General features: G+C 33.7%; 1 protein-coding gene across 3 annotated transcripts; it reads left to right on the forward strand.

Annotated features, from left to right (window-relative positions):
- Positions 1–773: 773 nt before the first annotated feature.
- LOC105195632 (sodium-independent sulfate anion transporter) lies at positions 774–24,711 on the forward strand. Of its 3 annotated transcripts, none has more exons than XM_011161137.3 (11): positions 774–1,212; positions 15,469–15,632; positions 18,383–18,636; positions 18,983–19,184; positions 19,519–19,739; positions 20,049–20,220; positions 20,634–20,801; positions 20,953–21,114; positions 21,351–21,491; positions 21,579–21,724; positions 21,900–24,711. In XM_011161137.3, the coding sequence occupies exons 2-11, from the start codon at positions 15,470–15,472 to the stop codon at positions 22,257–22,259; spliced, it is 1,989 nt and encodes a 662-aa protein (XP_011159439.1). In that variant the 5' UTR covers positions 774–1,212; position 15,469; the 3' UTR covers positions 22,260–24,711. The 3 variants fall into 3 exon arrangements, with proteins under 3 accessions (XP_011159439.1, XP_011159438.1, XP_025992190.1); XM_011161136.3 differs by lacking the exon at positions 774–1,212 and adding an exon at positions 8,965–9,478; XM_026136405.2 differs by lacking the exons at positions 774–1,212; positions 15,469–15,632 and adding an exon at positions 15,642–15,821.
- Positions 24,712–25,308: the final 597 nt, after the last annotated feature.

Raw genomic sequence — 25,308 nt, forward strand, 5'->3', positions numbered from 1 at the left:
CATAAAAGTAACGATTAACGATATTACTTATTGTAACTCATTACTTTCTATCAGTGATGTGTTATAATAATAGCGTTTTTAAAAATAAAAATATTTTTCAATCTGTGACTTTTATGAAATAGAATCACTAAGCTATACGTCTTTTACAATTAATGTTAATCGTATTTATCGCAGAAAAAGATTCCTTCTGTTTCACGAGAAGGAAAATGGAAAGTATGAACTCATGCCGAAGATAAGAACGCCAACACTTTTGCAGGGAATTCTTCGTATAGAAGCACGTATAAACGAAATAACAGAAGTTTAATCCCATGAACTACAAATACCAGAATAAATTTTAGAGAATTGCGCTGAGTAATAGAAAAAAATTAAAAGTATAAAAATCGCAAATGACTGCACAAACACAAACATACAACGAAGACAATTTTAAGTAAGTGATAATCGATTTGCTACCCCCTTTTATATCTTTCATAAATTTACTTGCAGTTCTATAATTATAATTAAGTATATTTTTTTGCTACAATTAATTAATATTATGATTAATTAAAATATCAGAAGTATCTTAATTAATTTATCATTTATTAAAGTATTTAAGTTTTTGGCAATTTAATTAAATATAATTTAATTATTTTAATTTAATTAAATATATTTGATTCAATTTAATAATTAATCTAATGTAATTGAAATTTTTAACTAAATAATTTCAATTTGTGTAACGACTACAAAATTAATAATGTATTTTAATTATTCTTGTTGGGGCATAAATAATTGAAGCTTTTCGTCTTTATTACGTCTTTGAAAATTATTCTGCCGTTATATATTTTCATTTATTTAAAGATTCATATTTTCGAGGTTGCGCATGAATAGTAATAATACAGTGAAAGGAGGAAACTTTTTTTGCTTAATACAATTTACGTAGCGATATTAACAGCTCTATGCGTGGTTCAAGCGGATACAAGTACGGGACAATAGTACAATGTAAAACGTAAACAAACACATTCAGTCGTCGACACGATTCCGTATTACAACGGTGGACGTCTTTCGTATCAGGTCGAAAAGTTGAATGTCCTTTACACTGTACATAGTGAAATTCCAGAGTGACACAGTGCTTGTTCCAAACCAAATTTCTTTTACAAGACGTTCGAAGTCGAATTTCTAGAATAAGGCAACGTGGACTATTCACTGGCTCAATTTTGAAATAACTCAAGTTCCAAGGTAAGAGTCAAAAACAAGGAAATTGATTTTTTTTAATAGGTATATGGCTTTCTTTGAAAAATTTTCACAGGTCGTTAATGTTAAACTTTAAAATATGAAATGACGTTATCATATCATTTTATTCACATCTTTTCGTATTTTTTTTATGTAATAATGCATCACTTTGTTGCACGAACTGGCGATTAACTAACGAAATTGATTTTATTTTAATTACAATGATAATGATAAATGTTATTTTATTTTATTCAAAGTACATGTTTAATTTTTTTTTAATGTTCGACAATGTTGGTATTTTTGTACAACTTTCAAGGAATTTGTCACGTATTTGTTTTGATGTCTTCGAAAAGTATAATTTTAATTCAAGACCAATACGATGAGTTATCCATTAACGAATCAAGGTATATAAAATTTATCTAATTTATCTCATTTTCGAAAAGTTTTGGTTTTGAACAACAATTTCTATTTTAAATTTTCTATTCAAGAGTTATACTGCGATATATTGTGATTGCTATCGTGCTCTTTTGATTCAACTTTTGTTGAATCGAACTTTGGTCTCCGAACTTGAAGGGAAAACTTTTCGAAGATATTGAAAACGTATAAAAACCCATGACAAGTTACCTGAAGAAACGTAATGTACAGAATCTTTATAAATTGTTTCAGTCAATAATATCACTTGTTCCATTGATAGTGGAAACATTTATTTTGTAAAAAAAATTAAATAATTTTTCTCTTAACTTAATAATAATTTTTTTAGTTTATAATTATTAATAACTAATTTGTTTTATTTACAAAATATTTTTTTTATAATGAACTCGGTATTTAATTGTTGGACTATATATTATCCAATTATTCCATTAGAACTTGTTATTATACTTTACTGACAAAATTTTTTGGAAGCATGTTTATCACTTGCAATTTGCTCGCTTGTTTATATATTGTCCATTTTATATGTCTTATCATTTCCTTTTTTTTATCATTCATTGTTTTAATATCCAATTTCCATTTTATGTTTGACAAGTGTAATCTTCAAAAAAACACGTGATAAACGTCATCGTCTATGTATTTAATAGAATTTGAGTTCCTCAAGCAATTAAAGATGTAATCTTATCCAACGTTTGACGAAACGATTTGACGAAACGGATGCAAACAAATGTGCTCACTTCTACCACTGTTAAAAAAGATATTAACAATTTCCAGTTGAGCGTTATTCTCATTATCATTCAACACTTTAATATATGCTTTATCTAAAGTACATAAAATTACGGCATTGCACATACTAATAATAATAACAACATTAATTATCGATTCTTATTTTTTCTTGTTATATTCACGTAATAAGAAAATTGTTTATACGTAAAATTTTTTATACGATCAATATTTACCGAGATAATTGGCCGTTATGAAACCATTATATGAATTATTAACGTTTATTTACGTTGCGAATCAATACTTATAAGTAACGATAATATAAATCTAACAAAACCACAAACACTCGACCGCGCAGTTTCGATTGAAAAATTGAACAAGTCTTGTCTTTAAACTGATACTTTGCAGAAATAACGTGCATTAATAGTCTATTTCGTGCCGGATATGTTAATGAGAATTTACTCGCGCGACGATATTTCTGTGTTCAAATTATTCTGTGTTAAGATTATCTCTCAAGCAAAATCGCATGCACAAGAAGAATATTACATCCAAAGTAATATTTCGCAAAAATACGTAAATCAAAAATATCTATGGAAAATTAATCGCACCATGATAATTTTGAGCCAAGTAACCGTAAAACACATCGAATACAGAGCTAAAAGTAAAACACCTCGTTGTCAAAATAATTATGCTATTGTATGAAAAAATATTAGTCGCTTATTTGCATGATGACTTTTGCGAATAGTACATTCAAACATGTCATGTTCCGCATGAATGACCATTATTACCATCTTCGTCCAACCGTCCCTGTGGGTTTTTGAATTCGTCACACATTGCATGTGATTCCTCGTGGGAATTTCCCGTTGAACGAGTGACGTTTCCGCTCTGACATATTTATTAAAAACTAGAACCGATTAAGGTAATACGTGCTAATTAGGCGCTTAATTAAATTTTACCTAATCGCAAAGGTGAAAAAGAAACAGACGAACGGGACATTGATATTTCACGGAATTTTAGGCCGCTTCGGTTTTTACTGTCAGCAAATTTGTTCGATGAACGACGCTTTTTTTGCGTTGAACAGTTGCGGTCGCGGGTTGTTCTCGTTGCGTTTAAAAACAAGAATACCGCAGAAATCGATATTTCAAATTCAAGGTTGCAGTTATCAAATATGTACGTATATACAGTCTTTCTTGTGTCATGTTAAACCGAATTACATTAAACTTGCAAGCCGCAGGAAGATGCGAGTCGAATGTCAATTTTAAGAGGTAGTATCTCAGCGACGTGACTAGATGGAAGTTCGATAGTTCAGCGGATCAATCCCTTGCGACGAGAACAACCGCGAGATAAGCGATAAAAGTATTTGTCTTGGAGGATATTAAAGCTCGCAAGAATAAATGCCGCTGTTTGATTCGTCAATACAATAATTATGTCTCCCCGTTAATTATTGTTCGAAATATACAAATCTGCCTCGTGGAATCGTATATTACGTCGTTCGGCTTGATGTATTAGATTCCAAGGCGACCCCAACGGCCTAATCGCTGTTTGCGCGTGAAATTTGTGGCACGTGCTTTCGCTTCGGCACGCTGCGTCAATTTTTCTCATACTTAGCGGTACCGGGATGCGTCATAAAATATTTGATGAATTAGCGTGATCGACAGGTCCGTGATTGTGTAAATTGGTCCAAATTTGTAAGGGACTGACAAACTCTATGTTAAATCTGACACTGCGCACAATGGAGGAATATTAGCCAGTAGGAATAGAAATTAGAATTTTATAACAAGTTTTCCTAATGACGTTTAAACGCACAATGAATACAAATGAGATGCAAGGTGAACAAGATAATAAATGTGTCGTACGTAGCATAATTTATTTTTTATCTAGTATTCATTAAAAAAACTGATTCTAAAATTCTAATTTTCAGTCTTAATATCTAACTTTCCTCTATCGTACGCAGAGTCTAAAAGTACCTCATTATACTGTTTATCTATTTAGTACGTATAAGCAATGCTGTTTAATAATCTACAAGAAACATCGTACGGAAGATGGAAACAAAGTTTTTTAAAACCGGGGTTGCAAATAAGTAAAGAACTTTATTCTTTATTCAGTTTGGAATGGATTTTAGTGTTGAAAACAGAATTTTACTTTCAAATCTGACTTAGTATTTATAACATCTGAAATTATAAAATAAAATATAAAAAATCCATATTCATTAGTTTTCTATAATGACTTTGCAAATTTAAATAAGATGTTCATTTTTTAAATTTTTCTTATAAAAGATACAACTCATTCTATATTCAAAATTATTTAGAATACAAAAATTTAAAGCTTTACTACTTTAATATATAATGAAGTTATATTATTTCTTTCACATATTTCAAAGTACACTTATATAGAAGTTTTTGTATTGTAACAGAAAATTTATAATTTTTATTTTTTTCGAGTCTTGTGTCTATTATTAACCTATCAAATTAAATAATCTTTTAAGTATTAGGAAACTACTTATATTTTTATAATCTCTTACCAAACAATTTTATTTGATATTTATTAAATTCTTAATTCTCTCTTGTCTCTTCGTTTTTTGTTTCTTGCAAAATTTGAACTAGAAAAATATAATAAAGTATTGCGTATCATTATATATTATAATAAGGAGAGAAATTTATATTTAAAAATATAATCGAGAAATGAATGAAAAAATCTAAAAGTATCCGTAAAGATTAACACGTTATTTGACTTTAACGCCTAAACATTCTTCCCATTCTTCGCTAAATGGGTCGATTCGATATGGATTTATTGTCGAACCGCAAAGCTCTCTGGCATCAGCGTGTTATCAGATTGGTAGATCAACTGAAAGCACGTGACCGATTAAAATGTCGCAAAACAACGGGATTACCTTGAAATCTCATTGCTGGCGCGGAGTGTGAAAAGGCATGACTGTCCCGTGACTGGGGACACAGTCACGAGATTTGACGGCTTATTTATATAATTGCATAATACAGTGTAAATGTTTTAAAAAAGAGAGCTTAAACTTGACGCAGTAGTGGTTCTCAACATATTCTCAAAATTTATCTTGATTTCCAACAAGGCAATTCCTTTATCAGATTTATTTTCTCATGCAACGCTTTACTTTCTTTTATTTTATTATCTTAACAGAAGTATTGTAGTTATCAAGAAAATATGCAAACTTTGAGAATTCTTTAGACACCGCAAATATCTTTATTGAATATTAACGATCAATAATATTAAAATATTGAATATGTTGACTTGACTGATCAGCAATAAATTTAATTTACTATTTGCATGAATTAATTTTAAATAACAATTTTTATTATTTATTTGATTAACGTTTTTTTTTGTCTTTTAATTTTGTTTTAAAATAATTATTTAGAAATATGTAAATAATATAAAGAATGTAATATTTACATTCCGTTTATGAAAACTGTGCAGGAAAATGTATTTGCGCACTTTCGACCGGTCGGGCTGGTTATTTCTAGTTTCTTAGATTTCGCAAATCAGATTTTTTTGTATCTCTTAAATGTGACGAGTGATAATGTGGAAAGTCAACGTCACCGATTCGGCAAGAGCCTTCTCCGCGACTCATACGTCAATTGCATTTACGTAAAAAAAAATTATCTGTGACTTCTTTCGGCGTGACGTCACAAGTCAACGAGCCGTCAAACAAGTTATAAATGATATTTTAATTGAATATCAACACCCAAATGTTAAGTACGCACGCATTCAATGAGCATTAATTCGCGCGGAACCAGTGATTATTAACGATGATTTAAGAGCATTATCTTTAATGATATTTATGATAATTGATTACAGATATGAAAAATATTGGCAGAACAAATAATTCGCTAAAATACCCCATCCAAAAATATATTATACCAAGGATTCTCAATTTGTTTAAATATTTATTTAAATATTAAATATTAAAAGAAAAACATGAAATAGCACAAAATATTTAGTATGTTGCTAGATAAATTAATATTTGAAACACAGATTTGTAAAATCAAGACTACTTTGAATTTAGTTGCAAATAGTAAAAAAGTTTTTTTTATTACAAAATGTTATAAATAAGTATTAAAATAAATTAGATAGTATATAATAATTACGTAAAATCTTGTTAAAAGAAATGTAGAAATTAATCCAACAATTAATTTAATTAAAATCTTTTTGCACAATTATCATTCAGATTCAATTTTGTTCAATTGTAAGTATCTTATTGTTTGTGACAAATGGTCGAGATTGTGCATCATCCTTCCAGCGTTAAATATCAAATACTAAATCCGACGAGACAAAAATATGTTTGCTTCAAGAATCGTTTGCCATAAGAGATATAGGAATGCTAGTGCGTATTTAATCGTTCAACAGATTGTTTGCATTATCAACTAGCTTTATCAAGAATTGTTTAAGGAATGTAGTACACCGTATACAAGCGTATCAACGATATAACCGTTGGTATTTGGCATAGTAATTACTAATTGCTATAGTAATTGCCCGTAAAGTGACTTAAACTTACTGACTCAGCTGGAATAAGAATGCCTTATCAAAGCATTAATATTTAGCTTCCGATACTAAATATAAAATATTTTAAAATAGATATTTTACTTCTTATCTTACAACTAACTTGACAGTATAAATATTAAAAAATGTCTCATTCAAAAATGGCTAATATGTGTAGCCGAAGATAATCAATATCATTGCCTAACATTTTAAATATGCAGCAATGCGAATACGTTCTGTTCTGCTTTCCAATATTGACGTCTTCAGCTATTGTTAGATCCCATATCGGAAGATAAGTAGCGACGCTTAAGTATATATTGCAGACCTATTATATATATAAAGTATTTCTACATTTAAGTAATGTGAACTATAAAAATTTACCTTTTTGAACATGCACACAGACATAGTACAAAATTTACACTAAAGTTTTTGCGTTTTTTACACTTCTACGACGGATTTCTTAATCAAACATATTTTCGCCTTGGCAGATGTAGTATTTAATGATAGAGGAATGATGTACAATCTCGAATATTATCGTCGACTAATGCAGATATGAGAATGTTAAAATTGTAAACAAGAGATCTAGGCGATTATTCTGTGCAGCTTTTTATAATAATCATCTTTTGATTACCCGCACTATTTTTCTCTTGATTTTGTAATAAAGTTTTGCTTTAACTATTGCTGACAATTCATTGCAGCGTCGACACCTTAGAAAAACGAGAGGCCATTAAATAAAATATTAACATGTTTATTCGTTCAAGCCGGATAAATTTCATAAAAATTGGAAAAACGACAATTGACAAAAACAACAACAATAAACACATTTTTTTATTAATGTCCAATTAATAATAAACTCTTAATAAGACAATAGCATCAAGCTTTTAAAAATTAAGTTGAATTCCCATAATTTATCACAAAGAAAACGATTTTGTTAAAGTATCTAAAATCGTAGCTGGATATAGATCTGAAAATAATTTTGTTAAACCATTTAAAATTAAGTAGAAAACTTAAACTGTTTTCCAGAACTTTTCGCAACTTTGCTCGCAACGTTCATCATTATTTTAACGATCCAACAAATTTATTCTGTACCTATCTTAAATTTTTAGATACTTTAGCAAAATTGTTCTTTTGAAATCGCATCTCTGTAATCGAGAAAATATTTACAACAAACTGCATAAATATCTTGTAATAATTAAACACTCGGGCTCGCAAATCATTTAAAAACTTATAGTGTACACAATAGCTACTTGCAAAATTTTTATCACAACATGCAATATTTTTACATGAAAAGAACAGTTTACTAAAAGAAATGGAAAAAACGATTTTGTTGAAATACAGATATAAAACTAATTATGTTGGATCATTAAAATAATTACATTATGAAATTTAATAACTTTTCCACATTTAATAATATATACCAAATTCTTTTTTCAGTGCAATGTAATTATTTTAATGATTCAACGTAATTATTTTTCAGCAAAATAAATATTTAATAATTATTAGGAAGAGCTAATTATTAGGAAGAAAATAAATATTATTTTTCAATAAAATAAATATTATTTCAACAAAATTGTTTTTTCAATGTAGAAGCTTAATATAAAAATTAGGCTAAACATAGATCTAATTTTATGTCGATTTTTATATAAAACCGTTCTTTCCGTGCAATTTAAACCCATTAATTTTCTTAATTATCAATAAATCTGTCATTATCAATAAATACTTCGTCAATGCAAATATCGACCAGTTTCATCCAACCAACGTGTTTTTCGTTAGCGGATACGATGATGGATTACCCGATCGAGAGACATACGGGGCTCCCAGGTCTCAGCGAGACATGACGGGATGATCAGAAGATTTCTAACTAATACTCGCACGCGAGCGTGTGGCACGATTTATATGCTAGAAAATTCTCGCGGCGGAGGGCATTACCACCGACAGCGCGTGATCAAATCGAATTCCCGGCAGCCGGGATCGAGTCACCACGTGATGATTAGCAGCGCGTTCTCCACGACGACGACGACGTCGTCGCGGGGGAGGCTGTGGTCGCCGAGGAGAGAGAGGGAGTTCGCCCCGCGCGATGCGTTTAAATGGCCGGCCACGCGTCGCCTCCAACTCAGTTTCACCATTGCGCCGTGAAAACCGGTCCGAAATCTTATATACCTGTGACGTACACAAGTATCCAGATATACTTGCACATATTATTCGCCGTAGATATTACATTTCGAAAGCGGTTTTCTCATTTTCGCGTTTCGCCTCGACATCCCCTTCGGCGAGTCGCGGCGGCTGAAGAGCGAAAAGCTACGAAGAGGAGAACTGGAAAAGACTTCGCAGGAGCAGCAAATCCACGGCGAACGTTCGCCTTTTCCTACGACAAATGCCGACGGAGATCCTAACGGGGCTCGATCCGCGAGATTGTGCAGATGCCTCGCAGTAACGGAGAGGAAGATTTTCGAAATTGAAACGTGAAATTCCTTCCGAAATTTCTCGCGACGAGAGAAGCTGACGCGCTCGCTACCGTTCTGCGACCCTTTTCCTCTTCTACTCGAAGGGACAATCACAGAGAATTGAAACGAAAACGGATCTTCTTTAAGCAGAGTATTTAGCAAACATCTAAGTGAGTGTAATCTTCGTTATATCCCTGCCTCTTTACTTTAATCTGTTTAATTTCGATGAGGATTATCGGAAGCGCATTGAGATTAAAACTCTCTTATAAGAAAATGTCAGCTCTGAAATCGTGTAATTCATCATTAAATCCGAGTTTTCTCTCTTTTCGAATTAAATATCTCGAGGATTAATGAATCAAAATTTTGCAGCTTACGGATATAGAAATATTTGACATTTGTTTTACGTAAATATACGTACAAAATATTTGATTAATCGTACGACAGGTCTGATTAAAACCAAAAATGATAAAATTTTAAATATACATGCATATTTAATGTTTCATTATTTTTGGGCTGATTGGATTTACATAAATTATAACTGTTATTAAATCGTAAATGATAATTTTATAATTTTATTATATAAAATAAAATTTACGAAAATATATAGAAAATGTGCGACTTATGCAGTGACAAATTTAACTGAATAAAATAAAAAAAAAGGAAAAATTGATAGTGTCACGCGAGCAATAACGTCTAGACTATATATTATTGTCATATAATCTCATAATTATACGTAAGGTAAATTAGTTTACATAATTACACTTATCTTTCGATAACCTCGTTTAGCGTTCGATTAGATTAACCATCAGATGGTAGTAAGTGATGTGAAGATTACGCGAGTAGGAAGGCGAGTTTATTAAATTAAATGCACTGATAGGGCGCCCGCCTAATCTCGGATCAATTCCACTTCTGAACGCGGTACCAACGCGTTCCCGTTCCATATCCCGTTCGTATATCCATTTGATGGCCCGCAGTAAATTTCTTCAACCGACCACGCCGGCCAATTATCTCTCTGTTAGCGATGGCTCGCTCGTGTTTCCCCGTGACGGAAAATCTTTGTTGGGGCTCGTATTTCAGACAGATAGCTCCTCGTGATTTCGTTCCCGATAAAGAGGAGTACCTAGAACTCGCGTGTCTTCGCCTCCGCGCACGATAATAATCAACTACCCATCGATTTGCGCAATCTGAAATTAATCCATCCGCCTGCGGTTTATCTCAGTTTTTCGTCTCTCGCGCGTATAATTAGGCGTGCAATTATCTCTTCCAGTTCGCGTTGGCTACGAGGAGAATAGACCTTGACGCTAGAGAGTACCATTCGTCAAAGCGATAAACGGATGTTTTGCATTGATGAGACGTTTATCAATTGATGATCTTTTCACTTGTAATCGAGCTCGTAAATGAACCGACTGAGAGACTAATGCTCATTAATGCAACAAGAGCCGCGTGCGGATATACATTCGGGAAATCGTCGTGCTCGTCAAGGTGCATGTTTATAAAACAGGTTTAAACACGTGAAGTTTATACATCCAAATTGTGTTTGTCATCAGACACACACGGACACATTTTATGATATTTATTGATATATTCGAGATAATATAATCCAGCGATTACGTGCGTCAAAAATATGACAAACACACGGACTCACGCACACGCGCATGTACGCGCGTTCGAAGTAAAACGAAATATTGTTTAAGGTATGAAAGAAATTGCGCGAACGTGTATTATTGCAAAAGAATTTTTTTTTTTTTTTTTTTTTTCTTAATCGACTTCGGCGAAAACTTCGATAAGCTAAAAATTCGTAGAAGTTTAGTATGAGAGCCCGAAACGGGGAAAAAACTTTATCTACTTTTAAACTATGTAATTTCTGTGGCAATTGTTTTTCCCAACACTACATAATTACCGCTCTTTTCCGCAGTTGTAATCGTATATTAGAACAAATTTTATGCGGACGTTCTTCATGTTTAACTTCTAAACGATTAATATGTAGCAGTTTGAAGCAAAATGACTCATTAACGTGATGAAGAACTAGTTTTGATGCAACATATTTCTCTCTTTTTTTCTTCTTTTTTTTTTTTTTTTACTTCGATCGACAACGCTCGAAATCGTTCATCATCTTCGAGCTGCGTGGGACGCACGTGACATTCACGTAAGCGAAACAATTATACGCGACTGCAAACATCACGCGGTTTTATGGAAAAAAATGCATTAAAAAATGCTTCTTATTAATGTCACAGTTTTTTATCTTATTTAATTGTGACTAATGGTCGAATTAAAACGTTTACGATTGTGAAATATGATTTCTCACCTGTCGAAAGGTGCACGGAATGAGTTGAGTAATTCACAATCTAGATCAACCAAGAAAATATTTGTCAATTCGATTAGTCAGCGAAACACTTTGAAAATAATAAAATGGAATTCTCATTTAAAAAACTAAAAACTTTCTAATAATTTCCTTTACACGAGCAAAATTAGAACATTTTAATTTTAATTTTTTATTATGTAATATATAATAATAAATATATTATATATAATATTATATATATAATATTAAATAAATTTTTTATTAATATTATAGATTATAAATCATTTTATGCTTCATTCGAAATAATTACGTCATTGTTTAACTCAAAACTCCTTAAATTGCATGCGCAAATTTGCATTTTTATTATTGTTTCACTATTCGGTTTTCATTAGCATGATTCAGCGCATGAGAAGATATCCTTACATTTATTTCCTCTTAAGACTCGTGCTGACGTTTATTAAAGCATGTAAACGTATTATAGGTGACTCATAAATCTCGGACGAGCTGTACGCGTATGATCAGCGTTTGAGGAAATTACAAGATTATCTGGCACATTGCTCAATATTTACGATATTTGAACAGATCGTTGCTTTTCTCACGACTCTACGGCGCGTATAGCCGTGCAATAAAATGTCTGTACACGCGAGACGAGGAACCTCTCGATCTTATCACCGCCGAAAATCATCGTCGGCGTATCAGATCGCGGAACAGACCTTTCCCCTTTCGTCTTCATTTTGCTTTCATTTGCGAGCAAAACGTTACGGTTATTGGCGAAACAATCAGACGAAATGACGCCAGTCAATCGAACCCACTTGTAGTAATTGCAACTTCTAACAGTGAATTACGCCGGCTCAATCGAAGATCAAACGCCGGCGTGCATGCTCGTCGGCATGCCGTACTTCGTGGACACGTAATAAGATATGCTTTGTTATAGTTCTAGATTCGGACACACTCGTTCGGAAGGCGTTTATTTCCTCGAGCAAGTCGTCGCTTTAAAACGACAAGCTTTAATTCGTCGTTTAAAATCACGAGCAAAAAAACAAAGTGCTCAACTCAACTTTAGGCCGTGACAAAACAAAATTTATTTTTTTCTATTTTAGAAAATTTATTAAAAAACCCAGTCACCTTCCCGTTGCAATATCTTATGTAACTAGAAGCGAGAAAGATAAGCGCGATTCTTGGAACCAAATTTAAATACGCATGAAACTTGGACCTTAATTATGCGCCAAGTTTAATTAACTTTTGACTAATTGCAGACGTTAAAATTTACTATAAAAGTCAGCTCCTTTAAATAAAATATTACTATTTGTCTTATATTATGTTGCATGCTGTTTATTGCGTACAGCATTTTTAACTACAATTATTATCAGTTTGCGATTAACATATAATACTTTGTACAAAAGTGCATGTAATAAAAAGTAACTCAAATTAACTGCAATCAAATCTTGTGTGGTCACGGTCAATGTTAAGTAATGCAGTCAAGCGTAAATGTAAACAAATTAAAGAAATAACAACAGGAACGCCTTGATTCTTCTGAGATCATCGATTTCGGAATACGAGGAATTGCGCGAAATACAATAAAACCAATCACTTGATTGCATTCATTGCGGTTTGTCTAATTGCAATAATTAATGCAAAACCGTGGCTGTGCTTCGCACGCTTACGCAATGCGGTCAGTTTCAATATCGGTTGATACTATCTCGAACGGAGATTATCACGCGGATTATCTCTCGCGCTATCTCAGGAATTGCGTATTGATAGAATAAAAATCTTCTCTAAAGCGATCAAAATTAAGGACGTATCGGACATACTGTCCCTGCAAGCTAAATAAAATTTGGAAATGTGTTTATATTAATTTTTTTAAATAAATTACGTATATGAAAATTGTGTGAATAAGGTTATATTTTTATTTAGTAACACATTTTTATAGTTTATTTACGTTATTTGTTTTTAAAAATTAAGTTTATTTTAACAACATTAAGAAAGAACCCAATTTTTTTGTTTACGTATTTTAAGTATTCGAGATTTATACAACGTTTATAAATTATCTTGAATATTTAAAATGCTAAATTAATAAATGTAAATTTTTTATTATTTTATTATTAATTATATTTTCATTAGACCACATGTTTACTTTTTATTGAAATAACTTTTTATCCAGATAGAAATCGTTGCCAAATTCTTTCTAATACCTTCAAAAGCAATATAAAGCAATCTGTAATTTTTCTATAATTTTCTTAATGTTTTGAAAAACGTCCTATACATCCTTAAACTCGTAAAAATCAGAATTAAGTAGCTTCGAAGTCGGAAGAGGGGAGAGTGAGCGAGCCGTGAAGGGAGATCCGCGCGGTGAGTATCTTTCAAAATTAAACGCCCGTAAATCGCGGAATTGTAATCTCCCCGCGGTTCTAAAATGGATGGACCAAAGTTTTCGCTTTAATTTTCAATAAAGGGGGTAACACGTGCGATATTCCCGCGCGTCGCGGGGCCCGCGCGAGCGTTAATATCGATCCGCGCCGCGAATTCGGGGTCCGCGAGATTTAAAAGTTATGAAACCGGGCGTCTTACATAAAATAGAGACATCAGTTATTACGATAGCCGCACGCTCACGTAACGCAGCCAACCTGCATTCGGGGGCTGCTGCGCCCGCGATGCGCTTTGAGCAAACGCTCTCAGCGAAGGAGGACCGGCAATCCCGCGATGAGAGGGAAGACGCTTAGTCGGATGAAACTGCTCCTCATACAAATGTCGAGATAATTTAATAATACGGTAAACTTTGTCGATATACAACCGAACTAATGTACGTAATTATAATTGTTTGTCGCGAATTTATATGTGTAATTATAAGCAACCAATTATGCAATTTCTTTTCGGTTAACTCGGCATCTTTCGTTCGGACAGAATCGACGTCCGTCGCTTTCGTTTATTTACGGCGAGCGGATCTCTCATTGCGGCGGTCGTGACAGAATTTGTCTCGCGAATGTCGGGGCGACGAAGTGTCACGGATCACGCGGCGAATCGAATCATCTTATTTATGATATAGTAATATTTTAATAATGTATTTTTCCTATAATAGACAAGAGGTAGGCTACGTTAAAGACATCCTCGTGACAGCGTCGCCTTGACTGCAATTAGTACTTGGTTCACGGCCAAGTTTTAATAGACTCGTGGTGTGCCTTCTCCCCTCCACTCGTGAATATCGTCTCCAATCGTCTTAACTAACGATCAAAGTGTCGTGATCTGTTGTCACATGTTACGATTAATCTAATCATCACCGAAAGCGCGAGACATTTTTAATTCTTTGAAGCGCGATCGTTTTCTTCTTTTATACGAGTAAATTATTCTCTCTTCTCTCCTTTTTCGCATCTCATTTTACCTTTCTCTCCCATTTGTAAAGAGGATACTTTGTCGTATAAATTATTTCTTTTTAAATACGATAAAAAGTTTATATATTATGAATAAATATAATTCCATGTAAAATGTGTCCAAGTATCTTTGTTTGCATTTAGTTAAATATTTGTGTTTAAGTTCTGTTCACATAAACAGGAAATATGACAACAGGAAGGATTTAAAAAATATTGAAAAGAATTTTGCATCATTTTTTTAATAAAAAAAAAAGTTTCATGAAAATAAGAAAAAATAACCCATATGTAATCATAATTGATTACATTATTATATAATGTAATTATAATTTTATGTAACAAAAAATAGTGCAATTATTTTTTAAATTACTTTTTCAATTATTCCTCTCATTATTTTTTGCAAGATTCTTTTTTACTGTACTTACGAATAAAAAATTTTGATTGTCTATTGTTGGTTAAACTTTGCATTAATTATTGATATTTTATATGCTTTCAGAATGAAAGACACTAGCAGCTCGGTGGACAGCAGGCAGGGCTTGGAGGGTTACGTGAATCACGGCTTAAGCGGATCCACCAACAACGTGGATCTCAATCACTCGTTTCAATCTCTTCACAATTCGCACGGGAATCGCGACATACAGGGCTCGTCCGATTTTATCTGTAAGTTCTGATGCAAAAGCGGTAATGCAAAAGCGTTTCGAAGCGAAATCCTATTTTTCGCTGAGCTGCACACGGAATGGATGTGCAGAAAGGGAATGTTAGTATACATGCTTCATAAATATACATTCTATTCACCGTCATATTTTAAAGCATAATTCACTTCTCGCACGCGGCGAGGATGCCACAAAAGTGAGTATCTATTGTAAAACTTCATAAACAAGTACCTAATTGTGACTCATCTTATGAAATCGGTCGAGATCTTGCGTGTAATTTTATATTTTTTTATATACCTAATTGTCAGTGTGATAGTGTGATACGAAGACTTATATCTAAAGTTAATTTTGCAGAGATTATTTCAATTGTCTGTCGTGTTACATCACCTTGAAACGCAAAGTAAATAAAAAATAAAGATATGGTTTCAAATGCACTTTGAAATATCAAAATGCTTCGGAAATTTTTAATTTAATTCTATGTAACGCGATGTACAAGAGGGCTGAATACTTTTTAATCTGATTACCATTTTCATGTAAATTTATTAGTCGATCTTTGCATTACGAAACTTCGGTTTCACGTTGTGCCACGGTTTCTATTTATTCAGCACTCTAGGTGATAAGGACTCTCGCCACAACTGCATCGTATTTAATAGTTGTTGAGACTCGTTGATAAAAAAAAAGAAAACGATCTCTGATAAAATTCCATTGATAATTGGTGATTTTCAAATACGAAGTGATAACAATTGATCCAGTTTGATAAACAGTTTTGATGAAAATATTGCGTAATACTACAAATTATTAACGTAAAGTTAAGGAAAAAATAATTTGCTGAAGTATCTACAAATTTATCTGGATATATTGTAAATTTAAAAATAACTTTGTTAAACTGTCAAAATAATTATGTAGAAAAATATAGACTTTTAAATATTCTTGATTCAATATTTTACGAACAGAAATTAAATAGATTTTTATAAGCACTATATCATTTTTATATTCATAAATTTTATCACATCTATTAAATTATGTGACAATTATCTTACAAGTTGCCCCACATTCAACTATCTGTTTGAGCTGCCATTAAAATATACGGAACATACACTGTGAAAAAAATTTTCGTAGTTCAAGTAAATATGTTATTAGGATCATTTAGACAAATTATTTACTTTACATAAATAAATATCACTTGTTTGTAGAAAATATTATTTTTTTGAAGTATTATTTATTTTTTCAAAGTAATATTTATTTGTGTAAAGTAAATAATTTGCTTGAATAGTCCTAATAACATATTTACTTGAATCACGAAAATTTTTTTCACAGCGCACATGAATAATTGTAAGTACGACATACCAAGAAAAATGTTTAGAAAAATCATTTAGAGGAAGCCCGAAAGAAACGTGTAACTTTTTACTAAAATATAAATAAATATTGCAGTGTTTGCCAAACTTCTACACATGAAGAAGTTCACGCGAAAAGAATTTTATTGAAGGTTTTATTAAAATTTTTTTAAAAGTTATTAAATTTTATTGAAATCTGTATCTAAAACTTTGTCTAGATACAAATTGGAACATAATATTTTGTTAGATCGTAAAATAATTGCGGAACATTTAAGCTGGTTGTTAAAATGTTAAAACATTGTTCAGCATTGCTTAGTATGCTTGAGCAACCTTATAATTATTTTCAGATCTATACCTAATTAATTTTTAGATATGTCAGCAAAACAATTCTTAGAATGTCAAGCGTTATTACTTATTTTATTATTTTGTTTTTCTCTAACGCTTTTCACGTGCATCAACCGCGTTAAAATTGATAAAACAAATAATTAAAAAATGTTTATCGTATTTGTTGGAGTTTTTACACTGTGAAAACTGCATTGTCAAAACGCCTGATGATATTAACGAATAAAAGATCACGGCAATGTGTCTCCATGCATATCATCAATAATTTCATTCCGCGAAACTGGTTTGCCTTCCTTGACGCGGGTGAACGAAAAATTGACCTTCTGAAGGCTCGCGGTGTATATGCTTTTAGAAACACATTTCCACTGTGTGTAGTATACGGTATATTTTTTCGCCTCTTTTTGTGCCTTCATTCGCCGCGAGATAATAAATTCAAGTGTCGCGCTGTCTGTACGAGAGCACTCTGTCCTTGTTACCGTGCCTGTCACGTGGCGTTTTCACGTACACGAAATTATTTATGGACCAACGTGGCGGGCGAATAATATGACAGACATGCGAATCCCCGAATGTTAAGTTAAAAGTACATGGTCACGAGTCAAGTTTGACCAGCTGACTTTTTTCAGATCGTTCTTATTTGCTTTAGAAGTGGGTCGAAAAATTATACAGTTGATATAACAATTGGAACGGGAGCGAAAACCACTTGCATCCATTCATCGCAATTACTGTTTAAGAAGCAAACATATCTTCTTAATACAATAAGATCGCATAAAACCCAGAAAGAATTATGATGCAAAAACGTGTGTAAATCAATAGATTATATAAATTGACAGATAAAAAAGTGTAGTAATAAAATTCTTTGATAACAGGACATTATAAAATAAATTTTCATACCACATGTAAATTATTAAAAGCTTAAAAGATATAAAAGAGCTTATATTTTCTATAATTTTATCAATATATGCGCCGAGAACATATATAGGATAAAATTACCATTAATTTAATACCAAAAAAAAATTAAAAACATAATATAAATTATTGCTATCATATTTTCATTATGAAATTATCTGCCTTATGCGAGCAGTGATCGAAGAGCCGGGAGATGACGAGGTCAAGCAGAAGGAAAATCTTCTGACGTCGTGGTTTTTGTACGCGAAGCGGCGTGCCAAGGCCATATGCACGAAGAAGACCCTTTACAAGAGGCTGCCGATCTTGAACTGGTTGCCAAGGTACAATGGCCAAGATGCACTCGGAGATCTGGTGGCCGGAATCACCGTGGGTCTCACCGTCATTCCTCAGTCGCTGGCGTACTCGAACGTCGCCGGTTTACCGCCGCAGGTACATAAACGAACGAGACGTTTATCGTTGCATGATTTATGAAGAGTTACATAATGATTGTACAGGAATTACGTTAGTTCGATGCACGTTTGACCAAATGTGTTCCTTCCCTTTCAATTAATTAAAATTATTTTTTTTTTAATTTATTAAATATATTAATAGCTTTCAAAAGAAAAACGTGAAGACCTTTGTAAATTGCTTTGTACGAATTATGAAAATAAATAATAATTGCGCTCTTTAATTAATTATCAATAGACTTACTTTTGATTAAATTTTAGTTCAATGCTTATGGTTTGATGTCGAAAAAATCTTTTTTAATACGCGTATATTATATTCTTTGTTTCAGTACGGTTTATACGGCAGCTTCTTGGGTTGTTTTATCTATGTAATTTTTGGATCTTGCAAAGACGTACCCATGGGACCCACTGCCATAATATCATTATTGACTTATCAAACAGTGTCTCACTTGGACTATCCGGTGCCGCATGCGATTCTATTGTGCTTCATTGCCGGAATCGTGGAGTTAATAATGGGTATATTTGGTCTCGGTAAGTCGCCTTCAATAACTCATCGAGATTAATTAAATTTGAAAAGAATTGTCACTGAATATTAAATTACATAGAATGCATGAATTAATTGTTTGACATGAGTTATATGTTAAAAGATTTTACTGAAACTGCATTACTTTATAATTGATGCTTTTAAAAATTAAACTTGGCAATAAAATATTAAAAAAGGTTGCAGTTGAGCTTTTTGATATTTTTAAACGTGAAGTAAACTATGCCATTCTATTTAATATTAAAATGCATCACGTTTTCTTACAATTTTTAATTTTCAAATTTCTTGAATGAAAAAATTGATTAATTCTATTCATATTTTTAGGATTTTTAATAAATTTCGTGTCCGGGCCTGTAAGCTCCGGTTTCACATCTGCGGTGGCTTTGATAATTGTGACGTCGCAAATCAAAGACATCCTCGGTATTCCTGCCAAAGGTTCTCAGTTTATTGAAATGTGGCAGAGTATCGGCGGACTGATACACCAGACATCTGCCTGGGACGCTGCTCTTGGAGCATCCTGCATAGCATTGCTATTAATTTTGAGAGTAATTATTCAATACACCATTACGAGAAATATTTTGCAAGAAATTATTAATATCCTTTCGCGACGTTAATATTTAAATTTAAAGCGATCTAAATATTATCGTTCGTGTAGATTATAAATTTAATATAAAGTTTTATTTAAAACGCGAACAAAAATAAATTATAGATAGCTCTACATAATCCTATATAAATATTGTGATAACTTTGAGAGAAAAATCAAATTACTAACGGGAAATTTTTAATTATTAAGCAATTCAATCAAATATTAATACAATTGCAATATTTCTATGTGTGTCATATTTTGATTACAGTTATTAGCGTCGTGTAAAATTGGCCCGAAAAAGGAGGAGCTTCAGACTACAAAACATCGTGTCGCGAATAAAATCATCTGGCTGATCGGCACTTCGCGTAACGCACTTCTAGTAGTAATTTGCGGTGTACTGGGTTGGAACTTCCAAAACAACTCCCCTGTCAGATTGATTGGTATGCAATGCAAATAAATCTTCTTTTTTAAAAAGCGGATTTTGCTCGACAGCAAAACAAAAATTTTTTTTATAAAAAAAAGTAGCGCATCTCGTTTCAATTTTATATATAAAATTTTGTTCAAAACTGTATCAGTAAACCGTAAAAATTTTAATTATCAATTATAATGAGATAAAATATATAATTTATTTTAAATAATAATAAATGGAACTAAAGCATAATAGAGACGTAATAATTAAATAATAGATAAATTGTATTAATTTATTTTAATTATATGTATAAAATATTATTGAAAGAGAAATTATATTACTTGAATTTAATGTATCGTTACATAAAAATCTCTCTCTCCCTCTTTTTCTCGAATGTCCAATAGATGTTTTAAAAATAAAGCACACTAAACTTGCTGATTCCAGGTTACATACCGGGAGGTATGCCTACTGTACAAGCCCCACCGTTCGGTTTCACCAAGGATGATAACACGACAGTCACGTTTATCGAGATGCTCAGTAATCTGGGTAGCGGCATCGTCGTTGTACCGCTCATCTCTCTAATGGAAAATATCGCTGTCTGTAAAGCTTTCGGTAAGCACTTTAGAAAATCACGAGACTACATCCTCCGTAATTAAAAACTGGCCAGCCTTTGTTCGAAGGATTGACTTTTATCTCCCCGATATGAATGGATTCCGGTACATTTGGGTCGATTATTTACGAAGTTAATGCGATTTTTTTATAGCCAACGGAAAATCGGTGGACGCCACGCAGGAGCTGATAGCGATCGGTATATCGAATATCGGAAATTCCTTCGTGCAAGCTTTTCCGAGTACGGGTTCTCTCAGCAGGAGCGCAGTAAACAACGCTTCCGGCGTGAGAACGCCGTTTGGCGGCATTTACACTGGTAAGTTCCGCTTGCGGCTTCCGTAAATTATTGCATTTGCATATTTATCCTTTTCCGGAGTCGAGAAACAAAAATCAAACAGTAACATTCTGCAAAGGTTTCCTGCGCTGCCGCGAAATTCCTCCGGCAATAAATATAGAATTGCACAGAAGCGAGTTTTTAATAAGGTCATCTTCGCTTTGTTCGGTTTTAAATCCGTTATTTTTTGGTGCGATACTTTTATACTTGTGTTCCAGGTTTGCTGGTAATTTTAGCTCTGCTATTCCTCACCCCGTACTTCAGTTTTATTCCGCGCGCCACTCTGGCGGCGATCATTATCGCCGCGGTCATCTTCATGGTCGAAGTCAAAGTGGTGAGGCCGATGTGGAGGACGAAAAGTAAGAGCGCGCGTTTCTCATAGTTAACAGATAAATTTACAATATGTCCCGCGCGAAAATTAATCGTCTCCCCTTTCCGTGCCACAGAATCGGACCTCATCCCGGGGCTGGGCACATTCATCGCGTGCTTGGTGCTGCAACTGGAGATCGGCATTCTCTGCGGGGTCGGGATAAATATTCTCTTCATTCTGTACCACGCCGCCAGACCGAAAATATCCGTGGAGAAGCTCAAGGTAATTATATTGACTTGCTTAAAATATAAAATCGATTCTTCATTCGCGATTCCCCCACCCGCTTTTCTCGGTTTTTCGTTCCGCTCTTGATTTAAGCTCGAGAGTATTCTCTGCCGACACGGATAATATCGTCTTTTTTAATATCCACTCGTTCTTTTGTTTTTTTGTCGAACAGACTCATCACGGTATCGAGTACCTGATGCTAACGCCGGATCGTTGCCTGATCTTCCCATCGGTGGAGTACGTCCGTAATTTGGTGACCAAGTACAGCCGACGCGCCGAGAGCGTCGCGATGCCCGTGGTGATCGACTGTTCGCACATCTACGGTGCGGATTACACGGCCGCGACGGTAATCGAGATATTGACGAAGGACTTCGCCAAGCGGGGCCAGCCGCTCTTCTTCTACAACCTGAAGCCGTCGGTGTACGCGGTCTTCGAAGGCGTCGAGCCCACGGATTTTGTCGTTTATTATAATCAGGAAACGTTGGACGACCTGCTGAAGGAGAAGGGCTGGAAGATGAGGCAAACCACGTAGAAGCCCGGCGGGTAATCGAAGTATCCGTTTCCGATATCGTGAAAGGTGCATTCGTACCTTCGTAGAGTGTTATCCGTGGGGCTGTTATCCGAATGCCGGATTACTAAATACGCAAGAAGATCGAGAGACTTTCGAACGATTCTCGACTCTAACGCAGTTGATCGACTCGATCGCGAGGCAGTGCGTGAACCCCTTTTCAAAATCAAATCGCCATGAAAGCGACATTATTTTAAAGTAGATTATGCATTTACACGTCGTCGTTAATTCAACGGAATCTCCCTTAAGATTACGCAACAGCGTAAACGACTGTAGAAAATATCGTTGACCTAATGACAATGCCGAAAAGTTCAAAAGTGCAAACTTAAATATAACTCATTTAGGCTCTAGGCGAAGAGAAATACCAAGTAATTTCGGTTTCCGCGCGTGTAGCGGAATCGATCGGAGAAAGTAGGGAAAACGTTGAAGCACGTTTGCATATATCTCGAATATATTTCAAGTACATATGTGTCAGTATATGTATAGAAGAGTGAGAGAGAGATATATTATAGAGAGCAGCTTGGAAATATCTTACGTGATAGGATATTGCAGACATTCCAGGAGAGCAACTAGGAAACGTCTGAAAAATTAAAATGCAGCTTATAGCGTCTTTTAGACATCTCAAAAATCTCACAGATTCTCGTTCAAATTCTCGTCTCGTCTAAATATTTATTTGACTTCGCGATGACATTCTGTGTAACGTTATCAAATCAATATTACGCGGCGTTTCTCGCTATTTAAACCCCTTACACGCGCTATATGCGTTTGAGACTCGCGGGGCATGAAGGAGTTTCCATTGTACATTATTACGCGCCTACTATTTCATGCAAAATAGGGCCGTCTGTATTCTAGAAACGCGTGTACATAAGTATAAGTTCGAACGATACTGTGATAATTTTATAAACAATGTCTGGCGGACAACTCGGTGGAGAGATATTTGTACAGCGGAAACAGCAATCGCGACTTCCGTCGCGACGAGTTGTGTGTGTATATATATATATATATATATGATGTGTGCGTGTGTGCATGTGTGTGTGAGTGTGTGTTGTATGAATATTGTAGATCTCTCGTGAATTTTTAAAAATGTTCATCGCATCGAGGACGCGTGATTCATAGTCTCTGCACGCGTCGACAAAAAGTTTACAAAACGCAACCAATTTACCGATATCGATTCCTCGATCGATATGCAAGAAAGAAACCGTTTTTTCCATTATATCTCCGCATGGTTTAAAAAAATCTTTTTTTAGAAAATGTTATACAATATAAAAATAGTGTTATATATCTAACTATATATAATTTATAATAATAATTGTAAAATAATTGTCGCATTAAAGTTACAACTGTAACAAACTGAAATAATGATGTAAAGGTTTACAATTTAGTTGTATGTAAGTTGAATAAACGGAATTTTTTTAAGCGATGCGGTAATATAATAGCAAAAGCAAAATGTTTTCACATTCTTTCGGCAGCAAGATGGATTTAATGCGGCTTGTTACTTCGGCGAGATAATGCCAATATTAATCTGTAGAAAAGTATTATGCTGCAACTATGCGCAATTATGTTACATAAAAGAAGATTATAGAATCCTGTGGTAAATTACTTAATAGCGCTGCATCTGTCGAAGATAAACTTCGTACACTCAATAGACTTATAAGCGGTTGAATAATGTATAAATTGCACAATAGTTTGTTTTATATCTATTATACATATATATGATATATTATATATGTCAATTAATTTGTAACTATACATATGTTAATTTTCTTCGTCCCCCGCATGAAGAAATGCAATTGGCTTCGAAACACTCTTCAAGATCAATACGTGTAAGAATAATACGTTAAATATTTATTGCGAGAAAACAATAATCAGACTATTTTAAACAGAGAAATAGAAAAACAATAGAAAACCTAAAATAGTATACTTCTAACGATTTTCGCGGGACGAGAAGTCTAATAATAATTTTAGTTCAATTTTGAAGACCGTTATCTGTTTTAGATCGTCAGACTACCATTTTTTATACTACAAGTAAAAATTGTGCAATTGAACGACAGCCTTATTATAACGATACAATTACGAACAGTAGCTAAGTATTATTCGAAAGTAATCTGAAAATGTCGATATCAATCGGATAAACAATCTTCAAAATTGGTTGCATTGCATATTTATTACAATAACACAGATTGTTTCAACAGAAAAAAAATTTTAAAAAAATACTGTTTTTAGACAAAAATTTAAAATAATATACTTATAACAATTTTCTCGCGATGAGAAATCAATAAGTTTAATTAATTAAATGTTGGAGCTCACCATCAAATCATCATCTGTTTTAGATTGTCAGGTTACCATTTCTCATATTGCAAAATAAGTAAAATTTGTAAAATTGTACAACTTTAATATTCGAAAATGATCTAAACAATGTTGATATCGCCCTCCTTCTTCACCCTATACGTGATCAACCCCCCTCCCCCCCTTTACAAGCGCGCGCGTAACATCTGTCTGGTTACCTCTCGATACAACGGACTCTCGATATAACGTGTACGCGATGACAGGGCAAATGCAGTCCATCGAAGGTCGCTCTCGCCGCTCTCATTAGCCTAATTGTTCATCGGCAGATATATCTTATCCCTACACACCGCATTATATAGGGCGATGGTCTCCCTTCTCCCAGTCGGCCGGGCGTTATCGATTGTTACGAACACCGTCGCCAGAACCGTAGCTGAAGACTGCGGCGCCTACAGCGAATTATTATCAACACGCTTGTTTCGGCGCAGACGATTGAAAAAAATTTTTTTAATTGTTATAATTTTAAAAAAAAAACAACTAAAAATTTGTCGCCGTTCGAGTTTGGGCACAGTCAACGTGGTGCCAACGCCACGATAAATAATCGAGCGATCGAACGTTCAATTTGCGATCAAACAGACGCAATGTGTTTCGCAGTTTCTTTTTATCTGGCGGGATAAGGGATGATAACTCTCGTACGAATGACGCCGCGACGCCGTCGACTTCCCGTCGA

The sequence above is a fragment of the Solenopsis invicta genome, chromosome 4 (genome assembly GCF_016802725.1).
Source record: "Solenopsis invicta isolate M01_SB chromosome 4, UNIL_Sinv_3.0, whole genome shotgun sequence".
Classification (NCBI taxonomy): Eukaryota; Metazoa; Arthropoda; class Insecta; order Hymenoptera; family Formicidae; genus Solenopsis; species Solenopsis invicta.